Consider the following 22,690-nt stretch of genomic DNA (forward strand, 5'->3'; position numbering starts at 1 on the left):
ACGCGTCATTTTAACTGATCTATCAGTAAAATCTTCCAGGACGGCGTTTTCTCAAAGAATTACAAGGCCCACGGTGTATTGGGAAACGCAGACGCAGTTTCTTTCAAGTCAGTCCACTCGGCAGCCATTTTTGGAACGCTCCCGGTCAGCTATGAATATAAGCGGCATGAAAGTACAGTTCCAATCTACTTAAACGGGTAAAGACCAAATTCTCCAAAACGGTCGATCAATATTTCGATCAAAGAAAGTATTTCAAATGAGCAATAACCTCTGACAACAACTGTATCATAAATTGAACTTCTTCAGTAAGGTCACCTATAAAAAAAGCGCTATTTTACAGGTTGCTACAGCTAATACGCGTGCGCTTTCTCTAGTTGACTGACAGGCGATGTCTGCATCTAAAAGGTAATTGGCTCTTTAACCTGGGAGGCGGGCTTTACGTCTACATCCGTTGGGCGTTCCAATTTCTCCCATTTATTTTAATACCAGTGGTCTGTCTCTGCTAAACTGCACTGGCAGAGCACATGGTTTCATGCTAACTGTCATTCTACCGCTCATTATTTCTATGGTTCATAGTCCCTCCCTAAACGCGCATTGGCGCGCTCTGCATCCTTCCGTCGGGTCCCCGGTCATCTCTCCGTGAGTCTAGGCAACACTGGAGAAAATATGGCGGGTATAGGAGCCTCGGGTCCCGGACCGGTTTCGACTCTCGACCAGGTGGATAAAGGATTGAAGGAGACACTAATAGACGCGTTGAACGCCATCCTGTCACCGGTGCAAGAAGTGCGCGCTGCGGCGGAGGAGCGGATTAAAGTGCTGGAAGTGACGGAGGGTAAGAACTGACGTTAGCTGCTTCCACATTCCACAACATAAATGGCACCATGTGAATCGCAGATTTTATACATGGGCCTTCCTGGATAAATTATTTTCATCGCAAATGTACGTTTGCCGAGTTTATGATGCATGTCCCCCGGGATTACCATTCCAGTACTTGAAACGACGCTGAATATATATATGCATTTATTGGCAATCCATGTGCAACCAACTCTAGCACGTTCACGCGCGTTTGTAGAGTTCAAGTGGAAATTGGAATGAAATGGGAAAGACACGTTGTTATAAAGGGACCATAAGTGAGCAGTTCACTCCCTAGTCTTGCTTATCAATATTTAGGTCATTCGTACAATTCTGTGACTACGGGGTCGAAACTTTTTAACACATACTTTATAAGTATCCTTTTGTTTAATCATTAAAGGGATTAATGTTATAGGTTTAATTAGTTATACTGGTGAAGCTAAATTATTTTAATCCTGTCAAGTGGTCTGGGTCAGTGTGTACATTTAGTGTGTAATGTTAGCCACTACGTGGTCTGGGAATGAAAACTAGCTAACATATTTGTGAATTTAAGATTATTATTTTTATCTTTGTAAACAAATGTAGTGAAAATGTAAAATGACATTAACTTTCCTAATTTATTTTACTATGCATGGACTGTTATCTGACCAAACATTTGACTAACATCACAAAATAAAGGAAAACGTAAATAAAACAGAAAAGTTGCACACTTATAAAATCCAACATGACTTTGCTGAATGGTTGATATCACCTCCAGTGTGTGATGTCATCTCAAGTGTTATTTTTTTAAAATAATTTTTATCCCCCTTTCTCCTAATTTGGAATGCCCAATTCCCACTACTTAGTTGGTCCTCGTGGTGGCACGGTTACTCACCTCAATCCAGCTGGCAGAGAACAAATCTCAGTTGCCTCTTCTTCTCCACTGAGACAGTCAATCCACGTGTATTATCACATTGTTCGTTGTGCATGACCCTGCAGGGACTCACAGCATGGGGAGACTCATGCTACTCTCTGTGATCCACGCACAAATTACCACATGCCCCATTGAGCGCGAGAACCACTAATCGTGGCCACAAGGAGTTAATCTCATGTGACTCTACCCAGGCCAATTTGGTTGCTTGGGAGACTTGACTGGAGTCCCTCAGCACACCCTGGATTCGAACTCGCGACTCCAGGGGTGGAAGTCATTGTCAATACTCGCTGAGCTACCCAGGCCCCCACATGTAGATCTTAGTGAGAGAATGTAAAACTAAACACTTTTATAGAGAAAAAAAATGAAATCTGGTATTTTATCACTTTTTTGTGTCAAAGATTTTTGATGTGCAGCTCGTGACACTCATGCAATAAATTTAAATAATTTCAGCTGACTTTTAGGCCCACAGTGTGTAGCGTTATAAATAGTCTTTATTCTTTTTACCTAATGTATTAAAACAATCGGTTGAAATTAAACCTTAACTTAAATACCATAACTTATATTGTAGACATAAAAGGCACAGAATTGTGAGCGAGTGAAATCATATTACAATTGACCGACCTGTACTTTAACTAACTATGTCTTCAAGCTGCTTATTTCTGTTTTGCCTTCCTACTGCAATCCTATGGTAGAGTTGGTCACTTTAGGACTGATTTCTTTTAGTGTGCATTTTAAGGGACTTTTCACTGTTTCATAATTTGTTCGGCATCTTTGTTCGGCTCAGCTGTATCAGTTTCTAGACTTTCGTGTAACATGGCTGCCCCCATGTGCGAACCCTCTCCATGGAGAATAAAACAGGTTTATAAGGTTACTGATATGACTGGATACTTAATTGTAATGTGAGTGTTCATGATTTCCTACATGTATTGCAAAATTACAATTCATGTCTTTAGGAGTTAAAAGTTTTTTAATGAGGAAAAAATTACTGCGTGCACCTTTTTAAAGTAATTCAGTGATTGCAACTAGGGATGTGCATGAGTAATTGATTAATCAAATACTTGTTCAGCTTTTAATATTTGACTAGTAAAACCACTACTCAAGTAATTCGATTTGACACAAATCGGTAATTAATTGCAATTTGATTTTCCTTTGTTCCTTTTCTTGCCGTGGTCAACAACATAACTGCTTCTTTCACCCAAATCTTGCCGTTCAACTCCATGCGTTGGTTGGCCCTGTATACCGTACATTGCTTATACACTGGAAACACAGACATTAAGAATCATTCGCATTGTATGAGAGATGACAGAGTAATGCACAATTCCATTGTGAAGCACACAGCACATGTAGACTATATATTTATATAATTAAATCACAGCATTTGCGCTTTAACAAGCACACTGGGCCATGTAGCGTACTGTTTATCCGGTGAAGTGAAGCTTCCGACAAAAACCAAACGTTAAAATTAAAGCACTATATAAAATAAAAGCTAGTCGCCTGAAATTGAAGAAATTGCAACAGAAACATATTATATCTGTGTAGTAATATGTAATATTCACTGTAGTAATAATAATAATATAAATTAAGATATAATTGTTAAATGTACTTTTTTAGTAAATATTTTTTTACTTGTTAAAATGTTTAGGAATCAATTTGATAAAACCATTTTCAACTTTTAAAACATGAAATTATGGATAACATTTTTTTTAAAAAGGAATTTTTGAAAAAAATATAATAGGGCCCTGCCTAAAAATACTAAATGCTTAATTCAGAAACTTTTGAAGGATAAATGCATATCTTTTAATGTATTACTTATATTAAAATGTAACTTTTTAAATGGGCTAAAAGAGTGTGTTCAGGATCACTTTACCATATTAGCATATTTTTTTGCTGTGGTATTGAAATTGGTATCGAGAACTGTGAAATTGGTATGACATTGGTACTGACGAAGTAGTTCTCCCAAAATGGAAATTCTGTAATTATTGTATCCCTTTAGAACACTTGGAATGTCTTAATGCATTTTTTGAATCTAGATGTTGTTTGTTCTGAGTGTAAATTTTTTTTTTTTATTGGAAAAAACGGATTCAAATGGTGAACTTAAATTCTAAATTTCAAGTCGATTACTCAACTTTGTTTTTAAATGTTAGAGTACTTGACTACAAAATTACTTCTTCTAAATGCCCATCCCTAATTTTGAGAATGTTAGTCGGTAGCATTGACCCCAGTTTTCCTCATGTTGAGTGTACAGTTTAAACCTGCAGAACTGGACTCTCTCGACATACTGCTGTGTGTGCTGGGTGTCAGCAGTAACATTGTCTCTTGACCGCCACCCTCTCATTGAGTTAAATCCATGGATGAAGAAAGATGGCACTGCTGCATTATTGTGCTTTAAGCTTGCATTACAAATGCATTTTTAACTGTACTCTACTAACTTTATTAGTAATCCATTTTGGGGCCCATATCTTGTACATTGGTCCTTAATATATGATTAAATTCGGAGTAATTTGCAAGTAAAATGGACCTTCACATAAGCTTTCCTCCAAATTCACAAATGCTTTGTACTCCCCAGATTTGTTAGTTAAATGTGTGTATGTTAGTGAATTCCAAACCTTCGTAAATTCATTCACAATTATCATAATCCACGGCCATGAAAATTCACAAGCAAATGCAAAGTGGGGTATGCATAATAGTAATGAAATGGTTTTAAAATTAAGTGCATTCAAATGACAATATTTTTATTTAGTAAACACACCTTGGTGTAGTCTAGTCACAAAGAAAGTGAGGAACTTACTGTCATTACGTGTTTTTGTTGGCGATGACAGTAATTGGTAATTTTGTGAATCGAAAAACCAAGAGGTCAAGAAAAACATTTTGACATGCTTTAGTGTAAAAAATGTTAAGTTCACACTGGGAGGAAGAATGATGTCCACCATCTGGTTCAGTTGAGCACATCGCCAGCATCATTCATGAAACTTCTCATGCAAATTATGATGGTAACATACAGTGATATAATCCATTGCCACTGGGAGAAACTAGAGAAATCTTAGAGAAATTAATACAATGCCTGAAGAAGGTCTTTGACCAAAATGCCTTAAGCTAATAAAGATTTGAGAGCTAAGATTTCAAGATTTGAGAGCACAGTGTGAAGGGTTTTTTTTTTTTTAAATACAAAAACGTTCATGGATCTGAGAATTTACGTGAGAATGGCTTTACAAATGATTTACACAAAATCATTCTGCTCGTTGCATGAGGCCCATTGTGTTTATATGTATGCAAAATAGGGATGGGCATTCATCAATAATTTGGTATTCGAATATTTAAGCTCATAAAAAATCGAATATTCTATTATTTAAATGAAGTTAATTAATGAGAATTCTCCATATTCTAATTAGATTCAAAACAAACTTATATCATGTCCTTTGTTTTTTTTATTTTATATATATATATATATAAACGCAATCTGTGAAAACAAAAAAAGTATAGAATGAAAGCCTGTAAGCTCACACAAAGCGAAGAAAAAGAAACCGCTAATGAAGTAGACTGACGCAGTTAATGTACAGGACGACTGTAAACACTCGCCATATAATAGTTCATATGTTTATATTGTATGTCATGTTTTTGTTGAGAAAAACAAGCTCCGTAAACTACTCGTTTATACACACCAGTTTAAATGATGGAATGTCCCTTACCTCAGCTAGCATAGTCTTTCTCGGATGCCATTTTTGTTGTTTACAGAAGCGTCGTGGGGGTTACGTTGCTATGGGGATGCTGCTTTCTGACGAGCTGCACATATATGAGAGTAAAGTGTTACACCGCTTATCCAGTACATTTAAACAGGAACCCAGCTTTCTCACAATAACCCGCTTATTTGGTGTCCTTCTGAACGTACTGATAGAACCGTTTGCTCAACAAATGTGATCAACTTGCGTCCACACTCAACAGTGCTACCCAGTGCGTTGTTATAACTGGCAGTTTTAGTTTGTGTGTTCAGAATTTACCATGCATCTCACTGTATATATGGCCAGCAAAGACAAACTTTGCGAAATTCGAATAGTATTTTTGCTATTCGAATAATTATTGCAGAAAGAATATTCGACTACTCGTGCACATCCCTAATACAAATTATACTGTATATGTATAAAGATTACTTTCTGGATTGATCTGCAGGGGTTTTAATTGGCCCCAAATGACCTAATATTTTAATAAATGTTTTGTAGAGTTTGGAGTTCACCTTGTGGAGCTTACTGTTGATCCACACGGAGCACTTGCTATACGCCAAGTAAGAGCTGAAATCTAGATATTTTCCACATAAACCGAAAAACTGTTTGATTCTGACTTATGTTTTCCAAAGACTACTAATTATCTAGTTGTTTTTGCATTTGTAGCTGGCCTCTGTCATTCTGAAGCAGTATGTGGAAACCCACTGGTGTGCCCAGTCTGAAAAATACAGACCCCCAGAGACTACTGATTGGGTAAAGTATTTATTTACCCAACGTTTACACCTGTAGATTAGAGCATTGAGCATGTAACGTTATGTTCATTTGTATAAGACGCTTGTTTCCTGGGACTCTTTCTGTTCAGGCCAAAGCTGCAATTCGTGAGCTTCTGCCAAATGGGCTGCGGGAGGCCATCAGTAAGGTGCGCTCTAGCGTGGCCTACGCCTTGTCTGCTATAGCACACTGGGACTGGCCTGAGGCTTGGCCTGGGCTTTTCAAGCTCCTCATGGATATGCTGGCCAGTGGGGATGTCAGTGCTGTACATGGCGCTATGAGGGTCCTTACAGGTAATGATCGAAACATCCTCACTTATTGCTTTGTCACTAAAAGTGGCCACATTCCTGTACTTTTATGAAGCAATACATATGACTTTGTGTTCCATAGAGTTTACCCGAGAGGTGACGGATGTACAGATGCCAGATGTTGCACCTGTCATTTTGCCTCAAATGTACAAGATATTTACCATGGCAGAGGTACTTCATTCTGTTTGTTTTTGACTGCAATACACAACTAATCTTACTGCAAGTTTTTGCTTGAAAAAGTTATAGCTTCTGGAATTCTTGGGTGAAAAGTTTGACAAAAAGCACTGTTGTTTATTTATCAAATGCCATTCCAGGTTTATAGCATTCGCACCCGATCCAGAGCAATTGAGATCTTTACCACTTGTGCCAATCTCATCTGTGCTATTGATGAAGTAGCAAAGGTAAGGTTTCAGTGAATTACCATTAAAAAAAAATGTATCCTATTAATTATGTCTCTGGACTCTAATAAGGAATATTCCTACCATCGGAGCAATTCAAGCTTGAAGTTTTCAGCAGGGTGCAGTAAGCGAAACTCCAATTGAATAGACAACTTGTACAGACCACAGGCTTGCTTGACACTAGCGACAGCACAACATAAGGATGGATGCATTTCTGCATTCAACCACAGCTAGATAGAGTGCAATTCCGTATGTAGGATCCCAAGACGTGTTTTTTTTTGTTTCAAACTACGTTTAATTTGACACCGTGACAAAAAAAACGCTGTTTGTGACATAACGCAGCCAAAGCGAGACCAATAGTGTCCACCTGAAAAATGTTTCATCTTCGCATCTTTAGAAAGCCATTATAACTGATGTCTCTCGGACAGATTAACAAAATTGACTGCAAAATTGCTTGCTGTGGACTGTAGGCCAATGAAAGGCTCATGTTCATTAATATGTGAATAAACAGTATATTGCCTACTAAAGCCACTTTTTGTATTGTCTTCACACTTTACACATCTGTCACAATAATGTAATGCATTTTAATGATCTCAATGGTTATATTTGTAATATATGCAGTATATGTTATATTCATAATTATTTATGTTACAATTTATAATTATTTAATCAATATATATTGAGTTATTGTTACTTGAGGACCTGTCTCAGCAAAAATGTATATATGTGATTAATGCGTTTGGTTCAATCAATTAATCGGCATATCATGTAATTCAGTTAAAATGTGTAATCGATGTACAGCCCTATTCATAAAGTTATAGTGCTCCAATATCATGTTGTTTGATTTTAGGGTGCTGCCAACACTCTGATCTTTCCAGTTGTGCAACAATTCACCGAGGCCTTTATACAGGCCCTGCAGATTCCAGATGGACCCACTTCAGATAGTGGCCTGAAGATGGAAGTGCTCAAGGTGACATCCTGTTCCATTCCATCCATCCATTGTTTTTTTTTTAATTATTATTATGCAAATAAATAATTGTTTGATATTGTATTTGTATCTCTTAATAGGCAGTGACGGCTCTGGTGAAGAACTTCCCCAAACCCATGGTGACCTCTATGCAACAGATTCTGCCTATTGTTTGGAATACTTTGACCGAGAGCGCATCTTTATATCCATTCATGTGCAGCCTTCTCTATTTGTTTAATGCTCTAGTGCTATTGTCATTTATACTTGATTTATACTCTGTTCACTTGAAGTAGCAATTATAAAATTTGTCAAAATATATCCTTAACTAAGCATGTACCTATGTGAGAACTGAAGTCAACTACACAGAAGAAGTAGATGATCCAGTTGACTCTGATGGTATATGGCTTCTTTATTTATATTTGGTTTTGTGCAACTCACAATGATCATCATAATTTGCGAATACAACACTTACGAAATATCGGCAACAAAAAGGCAGACAGTTGTTTCCATACCATTTATCACATTACTTTTTTGATGTATATCACACCTCATGCAAGTGAAAAATGTATTTGCATTTTGGTGTTTCTATCAAATATCTGTTTATGCAATATCCCAAAATTTGCACAAAAATAAGTGGATGTCAACCCAGCTATCGATATTCACACTTTATTGAGCACTGAGCTTTGTTAACCATTGTTCTTTTCTCATAAACAGGCGAGGTTCTTGGCTTTGAGAACCTGGTGTTCAGCATCTTTGAGTTTGTCCACACACTGCTGGAAAACAAGAAGTTCAAGAGCACGGTGAAGAAAGCTCTACCAGAGCTAATTTATTACATCATCCTTTACATGCAGATCACAGAGGATCAGGTTTGTGGGTGGCCATGGGTTTATGACTGTCATCCTATTGTTCTTTTATGCCTTTTTCTCATCATCATCTTGCCATCTTTCTTTTCACAGATCAAAGTATGGACAGCCAATCCTCAGCAGTTTGTTGAGGATGAGGATGATGATACTTTCTCTTATTCAGTTCGGATATCGGCACAGGATCTGCTACTGGTCTGCACCGAGCATTTCTTGACAGATGTTTGAATTTCTTTCCTGACTTTTGCCCTCCTATTTGTCAAATATATTCTCTCATCCATCAGGCTGTTGCTGCAGAGTTTCAGAACGAGAGCGCTGCGGCTTTAGCAGCGGCCGCAACACGGCACCTCCAGGAGGCAGAGCAAGCTAAGAACACAGGCAGTGAACACTGGTAATTGTCTATCACAAGTTGGTTCCCCCTTTTTTACCCAATTTGGAATGCCCAATTCCCAATGCGCTTTTAAGTCCTTGTGGTCGCGTAATGACTCTCCTCAATCCGGGTGGCAGAGGACGAATCCCAGCTGCCTCCTGGGAAAATTGTTTATTTCATGTTTATTACAAATTCTTAGAAATGTAGGTTTTTAGTTTTCAATTGTATTAAGTCAAAAATTTTGTAACAGGGTTGCAAAAATCACAACCCCATATAAAATGAATGACAAACAAAATGGCTTGTGAAATATTTAGTTTGACCTCCTTAGCTTGACACAAGATTTTCAGAAGGTTAGGCATCTCCTTCCACTAACCATTTGTTTTATACCTTTTTTGATGAAAGTGATTTTTCAGTGTTAATTTACATGGATATCTCTCCATGAATGCAGGTGGAAGGTTCATGAGGCTTGCATGCTTTCCCTGGGCTCAGTCAAGACCATTATCACTGAGAATGTAAAGAACGGTCGTGTGCAGTTTGATATGCATGGTTTTCTTGCCAATGTCATCCTTGCTGACCTCAACTTGCCAGGTAATCCTATGCTACACTTTCAGTATTAATTATTCTTATCATTTGGTCTTACACTTGAAAGGTGTAATATAGATGGCCTAGTCTTGTACAGTAATTTTAAGAAAATTGAGAGTAATGACAGATTGATCCACGTGTTATTTCTTCCTAGCAGCCTCGCCATTCCTTTTGGGTCGGGCCTTATGGGCAGCCAGTCGATTCACTGCAGCAATGTCCCCTGAGCTCATTCAGCAGTTCCTGCAGGCCACTGTAAGCGGTCTGCATGAGAGCCAGTCACCCTCTGTTCGCATATCTGCCGTGAGAGCTATTTGGGGGTACAATTATTTTCTATCCAGTCTCTTATGTAGGTTCTCACATTTTCAGATGCTTGTACAGTAACTATATGGTTGTGTAATAAGTAATTACCTGCACATGTTTTTCAGAATATTTACTCATCAATATCAATTTCTAGTTTAAATAAAAAAAATGTGACAACAGTCATTAACCTCTTTTACAGGTACTGTGATCAACTTAAGCTGTCTGAGAGTACCCACGTCTTGCAGCCTTTCCTTCCAAGTATCCTGGAAGGCCTGGTGCAGCTTGCGGCTCAGTTCAGCTCTGAAGTTCTCACTTTAGTCATGGAGACCCTCTGTATTGTTTGCACGGTGGATCCAGCTTTTACTACGAGTGCTGAGAACAAGATCTGCCCCCTCACTATTGCCATATTCCTCAAGTACAGTAATGGTAAGGCAATTTATGTAGACAAGGGCTGTATCCCTTGCATTTTACATCATTCAAGCAATCCTGAAAAAAACTGTAAAAATCAGGGAACTTTAAAATTGGGGTTTCCAGATCAGGAAAAGTAATCTATAGCAAATGTATATTCTAGTTATGCTCTGCTGTGTAAAAATTACCACCTAGATATTGCTCTCATGTAGAGTAAAACTGGCTTGCAAACCATAGGCATGGTCAAAAGTGTGGGAACCTTGTTTCTAGATTAATTACTTTGAGGTTTATCTCATTTTGTTTTCCATTTCTGTTAGATCCTGTCGTAGCGTCATTAGCACAGGATATCTTTAAGGAGCTTGCCCAGATCGAAGCATGCCAAGGACCCATGCAAATGCGCCTCATTCCTACTCTTGTTAGTATTATGCAGGCACCACCTGATAAAATCCCATCTGGCCTTTGTGCTGTAAGTTAAACTGCTCTCAGTTTCTTCTTTCCTTTAATTGTAAATTCTATTTTCTGTGGGTCTGTTTGTAACACTAAGTTTTGTTGTAACAGACATCCATAGATATCCTAACTACAGTTGTTCGTAACACCAAATCCCCGCTGTCCGACATGCTTGTGTGCCAAGCTTTTCCTGCCGTGGCCCAGTGCACCCTACGTACAGATGACAACACCACAATGCAGGTAACCTCAGTCTCCTGTCAGAACGTCATTGATAAGATACAAATGCAGGTGAGGTAGGGTTGTACATGTATACCTGTACTACCAGAAATGTATCACGATAGGCTAGGATAGTACGTTAGCTGACAACAATATGCTGCTATTCAGTTTTGTTTAGGCAGTGTAATGAAAAGCGGTAAAACATAGTTTAATATGTTAATCAAGGCTCAAATAGGAAAAATATTTTCTACAAACATAAGTCTGAAGACAGTCTGTCAGTTTATTTCATGTTAATGTATTTCATCAATGTTATTTAACTTTTAATATTGTTGGTTTTCCTAGAATGGTGGCGAATGCTTGAGGGCCTACGTTTCCATGGCGCTGGAGCAGATTGCCCAGTGGCAGGATGATCAAGGCCACAGTGGGCTCTGGTATGTCATGCAGGTTGTGAGTCAGCTCCTGGACCCCCGCACATCTGAGTTCACTGCTGCTTTTGTAGGTCGTCTGGTGTCCACTCTCATCGCCCGGGGTGGCACTCAGTTAGCCGACCAGTTGGACCAAATACTGCGTGCCATCCTTAGCAAAATGCAGCAGGCCGAGACCCTCAGTGTGATGCAGGTATGGTGAGTGCTGATTTAGCACAGATACAGAAATGGCACAGACATACAGTGATTTTTATCGCTGAAGGTCGCCATGTTGCTTTTCTGTTGGTCACCAGTGGCCATTCCTGCTGCTGGATACCCACATTTTACAGTGGGCTGCACAACTGGCCTTGGTTTTTGACAAAATGATCACAATTTAGATATATTGCGGGTAAAAGTAAAATGTCATTCTTTTTTTAACAAAGGAATTGGCTTTTGCTGCTAAAAATAGACATTCTAGAGGGGGAAGTGTTTGTATATTATCTGCTACAGTGCATAATATATTATGTTGAGAAAAAGATAAATGATTTCCAATACATGAATCAAACTCTCTAATTTTCTTAATTCTTTTTATTTTTTTATATCCCTCTATATGGGCAGAATTGAATCAACATCTTAATTGCATAAAGTTTTAATTCTCTCAATGTTGTTGAACAGACCCACATTGCATTGCCAAATCTTCTATTCTCATTGAAAATTAATGACTTCTGGTCGCTTTGTCAATGTAAGTCACTGTCAGTGAGACTTGTTATTGTGCTCCGTCCAGCTGACTTTAAATGCCCCCTACAGACAAATCATGGTGAAACATCAAGAATGAATTAGTCCGATGGAAGAAACATTCCATATATGAAATTTACATATGGTTCGGGGAAGCAATTAATTGCTGAATTGAACAAGCTCACAATTAACTTTTTTTTTTTTTTATGCTTTATTTTTCTGATCAATCACACTAAATTAACATGTTAAATTAACAGCCCTAATTTTTTATATTTTTGTATGACAGAAAAGACACTAAGACATCTGAATGTTGCTGCAGCTGGAAACTCAAATGAGGTGTAAAATATCAAGTTATCTCTTTTTTCAGTCTCTGATCATGGTTTTTGCCCACCTGGTCCATTCCCAATTGGAGCCACTGCTAGAATTCCTTTGCAGTCTCCCAGGTCCCACAGGAAAACCTGCGCTAGAGTTTGTCATGGCTGAGTGGATGAGTCGCCAGCATCTGTTCTATGGCCAGTATGAAGGCAAAGTTAGGTGAGGGTTTCCAATCTTGTCAACATTGTGTTTGAAGGAATTATACAGCTTCCTTTTAAAATAACACTGGATTTGTTTGCTTCGGCCATAGTGCTGTTGCCTTGTGTAAACTACTCCAACACGGTCTCAATACAAATGACAAGCGACTCCAAGATATAGTCGTCAAAGGAGATGAAGTGTTTAATCCAGACGAGGGCATTTGCACACGTTCCAAATCAGCCAAAAGTAAGCTCGCTTACATTGAAATCTTAAAGGGGTCATGACATGAGAAACCAAATTTGCCTTGATCTTTTGGTATATAAGAGGTCTTTGTATCATTAAAACGTCCTGCAAGTTTAATATTTTAAGACGTCCTCCCCATTCTAAACAAATCATTTATTTAATCAAGCTCAAAATACAGCTCGTTCTGGATTCATGGTTAGAAGTGACGTGACGGTTAGAAGTGACGTACCAGCGTTTGCATATGACCGCCTCCAGCACAAGATAACTACGCTTTAAGCGCCAAGACAACTACGCTCATTTCAGTATCGCCGTCGCCTCACAAGTGTTCAGTCGATGGACAGCGAGCTCTGACAGAGACTACTTGTGCACAGGAAAATTACGATGCCACACAGATGTGCTGTTCCTGGCTGTGGTCAAACAAAACCTCTGAATAAGCTGCCGAAAGATCCAGACGTCAGGGAAAAATGGATGCAGTTTATTTTTTGCGGGCGTCCCAGTCACGGCAGTGTTAACTTAAGCGTTTGTTCTGTACATTTTAAGGATGACTGTTTTGAGAACAAATCTCAATATGATGCTGGCTTTGCCAGAAAACTGTTGCTCAAAGATAAGTCCGTGCCGACTATTCTGGGAACAACGACGACGCAAACTGTAAGTAATCTATTTTAAACTTTAAACTACTTTTTAAAGCGCAATTTCATTCATTATGAATAATCACAGTGTTTTTACTTAGTTTACTTGCATATTGTTCTGGCTGGGGCGTCAATAATTGATACATAGGCACTGACGTTAGCCAATCATAACAGTGGGCGTTAACACTGAAGTCTTAAATGGAAAACGCCCCCAAAACAGACTGTTTGAATCAGAGGATGAGAAACGGGGTGGGAAAAGGTCATAAATCACTAGATTTTAAAAGTTTTTCTTAAAAAAAAATATATTAATACTATAATTGCACCTAAGGGAACATAATAATACAATAAAAAAACCCATGTCATGACCCCTTTAAAATGTTAAATGATTAAATTGTTATTGTCCAAGATATATCTGTCTGGTCTGTTTCTCTGGCCACAGACCCACAGCGGTGGACCAACATTCCTTTGCTGGTGAAGATCTATAAACTCATTGTCAATGAACTGTCTTCTGTAGTGGAGGCTAATGCAAATAGAGCAAATCCAGCAGACTGGAGCCAAGGTAGAGCCTAACATGTACTTTCACAACTTCCAAGACTGATTAAAGGCCGGTTTATACTTCTGCGTCGAACCTTGCATTTATAGTTCTGCGTTGGTGTGTCTGCGTCGTTCCTCAAGTACACAGCCAAGTGCTAGTGTATTGAGGGAAAATAACTGCATTTCTGAAATGATTGTACATTTCACAAATAAACAAGCAATGCTATGGATTTAAAATTATTGTAGCATTAAAAAAAATTTGTAAACATGTCAAGATTTGGATATACTTTTTATAATTTATTGTACACGTTGTCTGCCATGCAGTGAAATTAAATCAGCCATACTGTATACTGCTGTTATATGCTTGCTCATGAGTTGCTTAAATATATATAAAAAAAATGGCATATTGTTCCTGCCTAAAAAAAAAAGTAATCAAATTTATAAATAAATACTTGCTTGAACAACACAAAACAGGTGTTGTTTTAAAGACTAGAAGCTTTTAGTCTTGTAAAATATGATTATTTACTGTACGCCATACTGTCAAACATGGTCAAAACGTCATACAGATCTAAATATTCTTGAATGAATACAACAAATATTGTTTCACTCACATACCAAGTATATGTTGATTTAGTGGTTGATCATTATGTTTTTTTTTTAGTGGCTGATACCAATATCTAGAAAGCAGGATGGCCGATACACAATACAATTTAAAGGTGCGCTCAGTAACTTTTGTCGTTATGTTATCTTGGACTTGGACACTGACACCTTGCGGCTTGGATGCAGCATAATTTAAAATAAATAGTTTTCAGTTTCAGATGCCATTGTTGAAATTTAGTATTCACAGTCAGCCATGATCAATGAGTGAAATTGTCAAATATCAGGACGGCTACTGAGATTAAGCGAGTAGTATTCGGCTGGTCATGTGATTCTAACATGGCAGCCCCCATGTGCGGACCCTCTCCATGTAGAATAAATTATTTTTTTTATGTGGAAAAGATTACTGAGTGCACCTTTTTAAAGGGATAGTTCACCCCAAAAAAATGCAGTCATTGTTTACTCACCCTTGTGTTGTTTTATACCCATATTACTTTTTCTTAACACAAAGGGAGAAATTGTGAAGATTTTTTTTTCTCTGATTTCATACCATGGCATTTTATGGTGACTACCTCTTCAAGCTTAAAAGGACACAAAGTATGATTCAGAAGTCTAATAATTTATTCCAAGAGACTCATGATTGTTATGAAAGCAAACAACAAGGTTTGGTGAGAAACCGAACTCTAATATATTATTTAGTGAAAGTGTTGGCCAACCGTTGCTCTCCTCTACGTGTTCATGAGACAGCACAAGAGCAAGTTCAAGCAGCTCATAAGATGCTGGCTTCAATATATTATGAGAATGTTTTTGGACCTGTGCTAGTTCGCAGCAGACTGGGTTACCCGTGATGTCGAAAATAGAAACCAATCGATCGACCTGTTGCTCATTGCGGCTGATAGGACAAAAACTCTGATTAACATGGAAAAGATGCCTTTAATCGCGTGACGTTTGCCGACAGATTAAGAAACGGTGCGACTATAGCTGCCTTCAGCCTCTATCTCTTTCAGTTTGATTTGAATACGGTTTCAAATAAATGCAGCTAGGTATAGAAATGCATCTATTCTCCAACTACAAACTAATTTAGTATATTTAGTAAGTTTTGCTCTCTGATTTGTGTGCTGCTGTGTTCAGTAGTTTCTATCGCTGTGACGGACCTCTTTTTAGATAAACAAAATGGTCTGAATGCTACACTGCAAACGGGGCTGCTTGAACTTTAACTTTTGTGCAGTCTCATGAACGCGCAGAGGAGAGCAACGGTCGGTCTACAGTTTCACTGAATAATACATTTAGATTTCGGTTTCTCATCAAACTTCATTGGATGCTTTGATAAAAATCGTGAGTCTCATGGAATAATTTATTAGACTTCTGAATTATATTTTCGCGTCCTTTTGAAGCTTGAAGAGGTGTTCACTATAAACTGCCACTGTATGACATCACTGAGCACAATATTTTTTCACAATTTCTCCCTTTGTGTTAAGATTTAGTCAAATGGGGTTATAACAGGGGTGAGCAACAGCAAACCAGATGTTCTCATAAGTGAAACAAACACTTTTTTTTATTTTTTTATTTATTTATTTTTTTAATAATCAATATTTGGCCAAATTTGTAACCTTGAAAACAAAAATTGTTCACTATCCATTTACAAATGTATTGGTAGATTTTGAAACTGACACAAGGGAAAGTTACTACTTTTTGCAGGTCAAGTGTACATGATTATCGGCCGATTCTGATTATCGTTAAATAGTCAAAAATCATCCAATTAATTGGCCTGGCCGATATATTGGTCTATCACTAATATTAATACCAAGTATATATTGTAAACTGATACAGTACACCCCTCACATTTTTACACACTTCATGTGACAACACTGAAGAAATGACACTTTGCTACAATGTAATGTAGTGTACAGCTTGTATAACAGTGTCAATTTGCTGTCCCCTCAAAATAACTCAACACACAGCCATTAATGTCTAAACCACTGGCAACAAAAGTGAGTACACCCCTTAGTGAAAATGTCCAAATTGGGCCCAATTAGCATTTTCCCTTCCTGGTGTCATGTGACTTGTTAGTGTTACAAGGTCTCGGGTGCGAATGGGGAGCAGGTGTGTTAAATTTGGTGTCATCGCTCACGCTCCCTCAAACTGGTCACTGGAAGTTCAACATGGCACCTCATGGCAAAGAACTCTCTGAGGATCTGAAAAAAAGAATTGTTGCTCTACATAAAGATTGCCAAGATCCTGACACTGAGCTGCAGCACGTTGGCCAGGACCATACAGCGGTTTAACAGGACAGGTTCCACTCAGAACAGGCCTCGCCATGGTCGACCAAAGAAGTTGAGTGCACGTGCTCAGCATCATATCCAGAGGTTGACTTTGGGAAATAGACGTATGAGTGCTGCCAGCATTGCTGCAGAGGTTGAAGGGGTGGTGGGTCAGCCTGTCAATGCTCAGACAATACACCGCACACTGCATCAAATTGGTCTGCATGGCTGTTGTCCCAGAAGGAAGCCTCTTCTAAAGATGATGCACAAGAAAGCCTGCAAACAGTTTGCCTAATACAAGCAGACTAAGGACATGGATTACTGGAACCATGTCCTGTGGTCTGATGAGACCAAGATAAACTTATTTGGTTCAGATGGTGTCAAGCGTGTGTGGCGGAAACCAGGTGAGGAGTACAAAGACAAGTGTGTCTTGCCTACAGTCAAGCATGATGGTGGGAGTGTCATGGTCTGGGGCTGCATGAGTGCTGCCGGCACTGGGGAGCTACAGTTCATTGTGGGAACCATGAATGCCATCATGTACTGTGACATACTGAAGCAGAGCATGATACCCTCCCTTTGGAGACTGGGCCGCAGGGCAGTATTCCAGCATGATAACGACCCCAAACACACCTCCAAGATGACCCCTGCCTTGCTAAAGAAGCTGAGGGTGAAGGTGATGGACTGGTCAAGCATGTATCTAGACCTAAACCCTATTGAGCATATGTAGGCCATCCTCGAACAGAAGGTGGATGAGCACAAGGTCTTTAACATCCACCAGCTCCGTGATGTCGTCATGGAGAAGTGGAAGAGGATTCCAGTGGCAACCTGTGAAGCTCTGGTGAACTCCATGCCCAAGAGGGTTAAAGCAGTGCTGGAAAATAATTGTGGCCACACAAAATATTGACACTTTGGGCCCAATTTGGACATTTTCACTTAGGGGTGTATTCACTTTTGTTGGCAGAGGTTTAGACATTAAGGGCTGTGTGTTGAGTTATTTTGAGGGGACAGCAAATTTACACTGTTATACAAGCTGTACACTCGGTACTTTACATTGTAGCAAAGTGTAATTTCTTCAGTGTTTTCACATGAAAAGATATAATCAAATATTTACAAAAATGTGAGGGGTGTACTCACTTTTGTGAGATACTGTATGTATTCTTGACACATTTTTGTAAAGCATTAGGAGCTTAAAATAGCCTAATTGTGGAGTAAGTGCGACGCTACATCAGATCTTTTTTTTTTTTTAATCATCCTTTGGGAGTGTCTCTGGTTACAAAGCGCAATCACAAATATTGTGATCTGCGTAGACGCAACACTTAATTACAATTTTGGAGTACGCATCAGACAACGCATTGCTGTAGGTTCCATGCAGAACTATAAATCGGCCTTTAGCTTCATTAAACGGATATTTTGACTTTGAATTCTGATTGGATGTGCCATGTTCGTTGTAAGTGCATTACTTACTACATTGCTTGGCCACCGCACATCTCTACAATTAAATGCTTTTGCTGTTATCAGTGTTTTATAAAAGCAATAAACCTCCTAAAGTCTGTATGATACAGTGATTTTACCACAGATAAGGGGTGTTCTTCTAACGTGCGGCTTATTTCTTTCATTTTCCCCCTGAAATTGTTGGCTTGGCAGATTCTGGGGGAATGTGGGATGATGTGGCAGAGGAGGATGATGATGATGATGATGAGGAGGAGGTGGAAGATGAAGGGCTAGCAGGACAGCTTCTCTCAGATCTCATCGCCACTAACAAATATGGTGAAGTCTTAAATTACTACCTTGCCAAAATCACTTTGTCCTTGCTAATATCTTTGGTATAGTTGCCAATGCTTGTAATTTAAGCAGGGTTCATACAAGGTGCAAATTTTAAGTCCTGGTAAACCCTTGAAAATAGCAATTTTTACCAAGAGGTGCTTAATAGTTTCTTGAATTATCGAAAATATTAAAATACGTTGCTTAAATCATTTAATAAATTAAATGTATTTTATTTCTTTTCGGAAAAACACTACATCAGACCACTCGACCAGTGTGCCGCGAAAGATTGTCAGGTGTGCTGTGGAAAATTATCAAATTCCACAAAATTTATAAATGCATGAAAAAAAATGTATAATAATTTCAGGGATCCAAACTCACCTTTTGGAGAAATTCACCATTTTGAAACCATAATCTGACGCTTTTTTTTTTTTATTGTGAAGATCAATGATTAATGTGTAAATGTGAGTGATATTTATACGTGTTAAGGGTCTCTCACATGACTCGCGTCAGTGCTGCAGAATACATTGAAGTCTATAAAGTGACGCCACTTTACACCAGTGTTTTTCACACACATGTTTTTGCTTCACCAATAATGTCTTTGAGAGTACTAAGCAACAAGAACTATTTAGAAACTCTCCAAATTTGAGAAGAGACATTGAACGTCTCATAATTTCTTTTAATTATTACCTTATCGTTTACAAATATCAGAGACCCCAGTTATTGAACTAATTTAAATTCACCAAGAAATTGTTTAGACCTAAACATAAACAAGCCATTTTATTACTTTCTGCTATCAATCGGTTATTAAAATTGAACAAATTTGTGAAACAGAAACAAGCCTCACCAAAATACTTTTTATTTTGCAGCTAATTCTGCATAATTGTAAACTTGAATCACTAAAATAGCTGGAATTGGTGCTTTTTAGCTTATTCTTTATTTTGTGGACCAGTGATTGTCTTACCTTTTTTAGCCCCTCACGAGTTTGCATCCCTGTAATTTGTTGTGACATTGCAAGAACAAATAAGAAAATAATTACATTTGTTATTTTGTAATTACCCATTTTGCGCTCTTGCCACCTGTGACCTCAAAGTGTAGCCTACCTATGTGTGTGTATATATATATATAAATTGTAATATGATATACTTTATTTTTTTTGGCAGCACTGTTCGGAATGGGCCAATCACAATCAATTGTTACTGAAGGATTTATATATTATAGATACTTCTGTGGTGGATTTAACAAGTCCTTTCAACAATCAGTTTTTATTACAATTTACTCTCGAGTGAAAAAATTATATGAGATGTAAAACGTTTTGAATGATTTGATCAATGGAGGATTCAGTTTTGGGAGCCATCTAGCGCCCCCTTGTGTAAAGGAAGCTTTGTGTCTCACAAAATAGATTATTTCTGGCAACATTTGGGTCAGTATCAAAATATGTTTACAAAGTAATGTCCCTTGAATTTTTTTAGTCATGAAAATGCTTTCAGATGGGGGGGGGGGAGTATATCCTAACCTTTAATGATATGAAATGGCTTGGCTATTAGAAAATATATTTGAAATTGTTACTTGCCTGAAAAAATCCTTGTCCCCTTCATCTGGTACACAACTTTTATGACATTTTAAAGCTATTTGGGTATTTATATTGTACTACTTTTTAATAAAAGCATTAGTGCAAGGCCGAACAAATGTGAAGGAAAAAACAAAGTTGTCGTTGATGAATAAAAATTTGTGTCAACAGGTTACAAAATATTCACCCTCGGCGTTTATAGGCAAAAACTGAACTAAATGGAAAATTTCAATATTTTGTAAGTTGGAAAATCAAAAATTATTGAGAATGACCCATTTGCAATTTTGGTCGGTTCGATCTGTTGTGTGACTTTTGAAAACATGAGTCATATGGACTACTGTTTATTCACTTTTGTTGGAAAGCGAAGTGCATTTTAAGGGAGCACACTACAACTGCACATCAATTTCGTCAAGAATGAACCAAGAATTGTTACTGTGAGAATATGTAGTTAAAGATGCTCATTGTTGTACTTGTAATAAGTGGTGTTTTATAAAAATAAATTAACTATGGTTAACAAAAATAATTTATTTTAATTACATCTCGAGCATAGTCCTTGAAAACAAATAAAAATGTGCTTGAAGTCCTTGAAAGTCCTTGAATTTAACTTTTGAAGCATCTGTACGAACCCTGTTAAAGGGCGTTTTAACACCTGATATTTCAACCTGGACCATTTTATAGAGTTTGGTGGTGTGAAAGCTGTTTTCTGGACTATAATATTTACTGTAATGTCCCCATAGATGACGATTATTATGAAGATGATGATGAAGAAGATCCAGATGCCCTGAAAGATCCCATTTTTCAAATTGATCTTCAGGTAAGCCATTTAACTCAATCAGTCGATTTCACATGTTTATCTTCAATATAAAGTTGCTTGGGGTTTTACTCGCTTTTTTTCTCTGCAGGCTTATCTGACAGATTTCCTAACCCAGTTTGCCCAGCAGCCTTGCTATAGCATGTTTTCAAGTCACTTGAATGAAGTAGAGAGAAGAGCCTTGCAGTCCATTGGAATATGACCAATACTGCTACCCTACATCAGCTCCTTGTATCATTCTTTACCACTCAGTCGTCTTCTTTTCGAACTTGAAAATTTGAGTGGCCTTGGAATGTCTTTTGGACCGTACTCTTGATCCACAACCCAAAAGAGGACTAGTCTGATAAAGGTTTACATGCCTCTCCCTATGTTTTATGAAGGGAAGGAATGGACATTGATTCCCTGGGGTGTTCGAAGTGCAGGGCGGGATGAGGGGCAGCATCTTGTTAGCATCACAAACCGGACTATGTGGGCTCATTTCGATTGGATGTCATGTTATCAAAACACTACTGTGCTTTGATCAACATCTGGTGTGATGAAGGGAACTGATGAATTATTTTTTGCAAAGGTACTGAGAACAGTATAGAAATGGTTTAAACTTAAAAACTTGTCCATTTGTACCTTTTCACTTTACTAAACCTAAATGGTTACAAAATCTTTCTGTAGAGGAAGGGAAAAGACTTCTGACAGATGAAGTTGGAACTGTTGGCGGCCTTATTAAAATGATCCATGTTGTTTTTGTCATTACGTGGTCTCATGAGCATGGTCTTTACAGCTACACTGTGTGGGTAAGCATGAAGAATCCATTGTTACCATGGTGATTCTACAGTCTATTAACAACAATGTCCAAATTGGAGTATAAATACATTTCAAAATAAAAGCCTATTAAGGTCTAATTTTAATTGTATTGTCTAGGATCAACCGAGGTGTTATTGTAGATATCTGAAAGTTAATATTGATCATTTTGTTTACTGTAAGCATGATATATGAGCTGAATGATCAGTCTATGAGAGCAGAGGTTTTCTAACTGGGGTCTGACCCCCAAATTGACATTATTATTGTTACTCTGCGTTCTAAATATTAGGTTTATACATCAAGCATTTGTCCACTATTGGATAGAAAAAAGATGCACCATTAATTTGAGACAAATTAAAGGGCTGGTTCAACCAAAAATTTTAATTCTCTCATAATGTACTCGCCATCAAGACAGCCCAGAGGTGAATGACTTTCTTCAGCAGAACACAAATGAAGATTTTTAGAAGAATATCTCCACTCTGTAGGTCCATACAATGCAAGTGAATGTTGATTTAGACCTTTTTGTAGCTCAAAAAAATAACAAGGGAAATATAAAGTAATCCATATGACTCCAGTTTTTAAATCTGTATCTTCAGATGCAGTGTAATATGTGTTGGTGAGAAACAGAATAATATTCTGACTTGGACCTACAGAGCTCAGATATTCTTCTAAATATCTTAGAAGAAAGAAAATCATACAAATGGGATGGCATGAGAATGAGTAAATTAG

At 37.9% G+C, this 22,690-nt stretch overlaps 1 protein-coding gene across 2 annotated transcripts; it reads left to right on the forward strand.

Moving 5' to 3' along the window:
• The first annotated feature begins 540 nt into the window (after positions 1–540).
• Positions 541–21,910, forward strand: LOC127632772 (importin-9-like). Of its 2 annotated transcripts, none has more exons than XM_052111533.1 (24): positions 541–832; positions 5,980–6,041; positions 6,148–6,234; positions 6,344–6,545; positions 6,643–6,731; positions 6,875–6,961; positions 7,809–7,928; positions 8,027–8,127; positions 8,263–8,321; positions 8,640–8,791; positions 8,882–8,980; positions 9,070–9,176; positions 9,604–9,743; positions 9,892–10,054; positions 10,237–10,463; positions 10,763–10,911; positions 11,004–11,132; positions 11,451–11,726; positions 12,615–12,781; positions 12,873–13,006; positions 14,072–14,191; positions 18,669–18,791; positions 21,093–21,169; positions 21,258–21,910. In XM_052111533.1, the coding sequence occupies exons 1-24, from the start codon at positions 667–669 to the stop codon at positions 21,366–21,368; spliced, it is 3,147 nt and encodes a 1,048-aa protein (XP_051967493.1). In that variant the 5' UTR covers positions 541–666; the 3' UTR covers positions 21,369–21,910. The 2 variants fall into 2 exon arrangements, with proteins under 2 accessions (XP_051967493.1, XP_051967494.1); XM_052111534.1 differs by having other exon boundaries at positions 9,895–10,054.
• The last annotated feature ends 780 nt before the right edge of the window (positions 21,911–22,690 follow it).

The sequence above is a fragment of the Xyrauchen texanus genome, chromosome 39 (assembly GCF_025860055.1).
Source record: "Xyrauchen texanus isolate HMW12.3.18 chromosome 39, RBS_HiC_50CHRs, whole genome shotgun sequence".
Taxonomy (NCBI): domain Eukaryota; kingdom Metazoa; phylum Chordata; class Actinopteri; order Cypriniformes; family Catostomidae; genus Xyrauchen; species Xyrauchen texanus.